Source organism: Carassius carassius, chromosome 2 (assembly GCF_963082965.1).
Source record: "Carassius carassius chromosome 2, fCarCar2.1, whole genome shotgun sequence".
Taxonomy (NCBI): domain Eukaryota; kingdom Metazoa; phylum Chordata; class Actinopteri; order Cypriniformes; family Cyprinidae; genus Carassius; species Carassius carassius.
In genome coordinates this window covers 48,940,058-48,944,674 of record NC_081756.1, presented here as the reverse complement: position 1 = coordinate 48,944,674, position 4,617 = coordinate 48,940,058, and the positions used below count along the sequence as shown (strand labels likewise).

General features: G+C 29.8%; 1 protein-coding gene across 3 annotated transcripts in view; it reads right to left on the bottom strand.

The window, feature by feature from the left end:
* Nucleotides 1-304: 304 nt before the first annotated feature.
* The window catches only part of LOC132111384 (sodium/potassium/calcium exchanger 2-like), a 42,385-nt gene continuing 38,072 nt past the window's right edge, over nucleotides 305-4,617 (bottom strand). For all 3 annotated transcript variants that reach the window (XM_059518626.1, XM_059518636.1, XM_059518646.1), the window contains 5 exons: nucleotides 3,782-3,916; nucleotides 3,603-3,692; nucleotides 1,825-1,991; nucleotides 654-911; nucleotides 305-615 (listed from right to left, as the gene is read on the bottom strand). In XM_059518626.1, coding sequence (XP_059374609.1) covers nucleotides 662-911; nucleotides 1,825-1,991; nucleotides 3,603-3,692; nucleotides 3,782-3,916 — 642 coding nt within the window. In that variant the 3' untranslated portion in view covers nucleotides 305-615; nucleotides 654-661. The remainder of the gene's footprint in view (nucleotides 616-653; nucleotides 912-1,824; nucleotides 1,992-3,602; nucleotides 3,693-3,781; nucleotides 3,917-4,617) is intronic.

The window sequence follows — 4,617 nt, the reverse complement described above, 5'->3', positions numbered from 1 at the left end:
TAAAATATTTTTTATTTGGGCTAGTTTGCACTCAAGCTTTAACAAAACTGAAATAATAATAATAATTATATATATATATATATATATAATATAAATAAAAATTATAATAGTATCTCAGCAATACTAAAATAACACTGACATAAGCTCAAAATTTATTTATTTATTTGTTTATTTATTTATTTATCAGTCTAAGAATGTTCCGATATTTGCACTTGAAAACAAGACAAAATACTAAAGACATTTTTTTTTTCAATAATTTTTTTTTGTTTATTATTATTATTATTATTTTTACTATTAACTTGCATTTATTTTTGCCAAATAGATTTTAAAAGAAGAAAATAAATAAATAAATAAAAAATAATAATAATAATTTCTTTATCTGAAAAAACTCTGAAAACGAGTTTTGCTTCTCAAGTAGACAGTTCCGTTATCTTCTTTAAGGACATTTAGATATTTTATTGGAAAACAAGTATTAATACAAATTTTAATATTAAAACGTTTTTAAGTGCGTAAAACCCCATAAACACACACAGAGGGCGATAGATGAAGTGTGAGGAGGCTGGGAACTCTGTCATAAGTAAAGAAATGCCTACAGATGTGAGGTAAAGTCAGCAGGTAAGCGGTTTAGCTTCTTGCCGCTGTGTGTAACTGAGACGGGACGTCAGATAGAGATGGGGCAGACGATGACCTTGTCCTCCAGCAGGACGCTGACCACCAGGAAGACCATGTAGAGCAGGAACATGATGAAGCCCAGCAGTTTGCTCATCTTCCACTTACAGGCAGCGATGGAGATGATGACGAAGAGGAGCATGATGAAGAGCAGCACGATGGCGCAGAACAGACCGTTGCTACTCACCTGAACCGGCCTCATACTGTTTATAATGGAGTACAGCAGCCATGGGAACGGTAACCTGGGAAACAAAGAAATGCTGGTTTAGGGCTCTGAACATAAATGTACGAAACTAAAGCTCTGAAACAAGACTGAGTGAACTGTGTGATGCTTAAAATATTCTTGGATGTGAAATGAATGTCATGTTTTCAGACAACTTGTTGTTCTTTGCAATTAAATGAAAATGTATTAGAGTTTAAATTGATATTAAATGCAATTAGTTGAACCTTAGAGTATTTTTCACCCACTTCATTGCATTTCTGCTGAACTTGAATGCCATTTTTTTATTGTAAAGTAATTGATGTAAAGTTGCAACTTGGTACGTCATAATGTATTAAAATATAAAAATATATTAACTTTAAAATGTTGACTTGAATAACACTACACTTAAAATGATAATCAAGTATTTTACATGTGTTTTACCATGTAAGTCAACACATCAAATTAAAAATACTTACAAAAGATGGTTAAAACGATTTCAAACGTATGTTAGTTTTAATTTAACATTACAAAGTGCACATTATTTATATGTTTATCAAATCCATATCTATTTGATTAAAAATACAGTTAAAACTGTCAAAATCTATTACCATGTTGTTTCTATTTGAATATCTGTTAAATGTAATTTATTTCAGCATCATTCCTCCAGTCTTCAGTGTCACATGATCTTCAGAAATTATAATAATATGATGATTTGCTGCTCAAGAAACATTTCTGATTATTATCAATGTTGAAAACAGTTGTTCTGGACAATATTTTTGTGAAAACTGTGATACATTTTATTTTTGATGATTCACAGATGAATAGAAAGTTCAAAAGAGCAGCATTCATTGAAAAAAAGAGAAATCTTTTGCAACATTATAAACCTCTTTACTGGCGCTTTTGATCAACTCGAATAAAAGTATTGATTTCTTAAATAGAAACACAAAGTCTACCCCACAGTGATGTCGAATATGTTGGAGCCCACAGAGCTGGACACAGCCATGTCTCCCAGACCCCTTCGGGCCACAATGACACTGGTGATCAGATCAGGGATGGAGGTTCCTGCCGCTAGAATCGTCAGTCCCATGATCTCCTCTGTGATGCCTATAGTCTCTCCAACCTGCAGAGATATTAGCACTGAATAAACAGACGGAAAAAATAGGGCTGAGCTCAACAGCAAGAACACACTGCCAGTGGAAGACTATTTCACAGCTGTGTCGAGCATTTAAAAGACTTCATCACATCAAACAAATAAACAAACAAACTGAACTTTTAAGTAATACTTAAGTACAGCTTTCTATGTAATTGCATAATTACATCTATTGACTTTGAAATATGTGACCCTGGAAAACAAAACCAGCCTTTAGTGTTTATACATCATCTGAAAGCTGAAAAAATAATATTTCCATTGATGTATGCTTTGTTAGGATCAGACATTATTTGATACTACAATTTGAAAATCTGGAATCTGAGGACGCAAAAAAAATCTAAATACTGAGAAAATCACCTTTAATATTGTCCAAATGAATTCTAAGCAATGCATATTACTAAACAAAAATTAAGTTTTAATATATTTATGGTTGGAAATGTATGAAATATCTTCATGGAACATGATCTAATATCTTAATTATTTTTGGCATAAAATAAAAATTGATCATTTTCACCCATACAATGTTTTTTTTTTTTTTTTTTTTTTTTGGCTATTGCTGCAAATATACCCCAGTGACTTAAGACTGGTTCTGTGTCCCAGGGTCACATATGATACTGCTGAATGTATGTACTAACAATCATTTATGATAAACTAAAATATATTTTAATGTCTTATCTACTGAAACTTATGGCATGTGTTAAAAACGATATTAAAAGCTATGTGGCATTTGCAATTAGTTGCAAGAAGTTGCAAATTATTAAAATTATTATTATTAAATTATAAAAAAATAAAGCAACTTTAAATGTAATATTGAATAATGCTACAGTTAAAAGGCTAATTAAGTACTTTACAGTTAACACATCAAAATAAGTGTACTTCTTTAAAACATGACAAAATATTATTAAAACATGATGATTAAAAATGTACTTTTAATTTGACATCATTACAACGGTCACTATTTAAAAGTGTGCTTAAGTTTGTTAAGAAACAGTGATTAAAGTGTCTCTCTTTAAGTCACTTAAGTAGACTTTTATTTAATTAATATTATATTATCTGCAAGTAGCTTAAAAAAAATAAATAAATAAATAATAATAATATATATATATATATAGTAAAGACCAAAAGTTTGGAAACATTAGTATTTTTAATGTTTTTGAAAGAAGTTTCTTCTGCCCATCAAGACTGCATTTATTTGATCAAAAATACAGAAAAAAAGTATTCAATAAACAGTAATTCTTTCAAAAATTGTAATGTTTCCAAACTTTTGGTCTGTACTGTATATATATATATACAATATATATATATATATACAAAACCTATTTATTATTATTATTATTATTATTTGATGTGCACATTCAATACCATTAAGCATGCTTTTCACCAAGGTTTGACAAAAAAAATATACATACACACACACATATATATATATATATATATATATATATATATATATATATATATATATATATATATATATATATATATATATATATATATATATGACATTAACATATCTCCAACAAAGGAATAACCAAGTCCAGATGTTCTGAATAAAGATGCTGTTGTCCTGTCCGGTCTTACCTGATGAGCCCACCACACCATCAGGTAGGAGAATCCCGCGATCCAGCAAATCGCTCCCAGGAACGTAATGGGAAAAAACTTCTTGGAACTCTAACGACAAAACGCACGAGAATTGTCTCACGGTTACATGTGTTTCCCAGCTCACATCTGCATCACACACTCATCATACAAAAACTCACGGCCTTCCGGACGTCCGGCAGCGTGATCCACAGAGGGAGGACTATGGGCAGGATCAAGAGATACGTGAAGCGCTTGCGTTTGGACTCGGGCCACGACAGGCTCAGAGGCTGATCTTCCTCATCATCCTCTTCACCCTGATCAGAGACAATGTGTGACATGTGAACATTTCCAATTATCTCCAACACACACAAACCACTCTGACACATTTGAGTTCCTGTTTCTCCAATTAAAGCTTGAGTAAATCCTGCGGGATAGAGGCGCTTTTGTCAGAACAAGCAATATTTAAATGCTACTTTAAACCAGGGTTGGTAGAGTTAGCTAAAAATAAATAAATAAAACACACACACATATATATATATATATATATATATATATATATATATATATATATAATTTTGTGATTATATTGTTTTTGTTTCTAAAACTAAAACCATAAAAAATAAAATGAATGCTAATAATAAATCTTGATTTATTGTAGCTAGTTGCTATGTATACATTTAAAAAATGACAAAACAAGAATGACAAAACACCAGTTATTATAATTAACTTAAACTGAAACCATAAAAAAGTTTATTACTTTAAATAAAATTGACGTTAACTGAAATAAAATAAAATAGAAAATTTTATAAAAAGTAGTTGCCAAGCCATCATTTCTCAGTTTTATTTAAACTTGATACATTAAAATCACAAAATTAAATGAAAATTACACATAGTTATATAAAAAATTTAAAAATACAATAACTAATAAAAATTACAACTTTAACTAAAATGAAGTTATAAAATATAAGCTAATTAAAAGTATTAATAAAAAAAACTATAATTGTATGCCAATGAT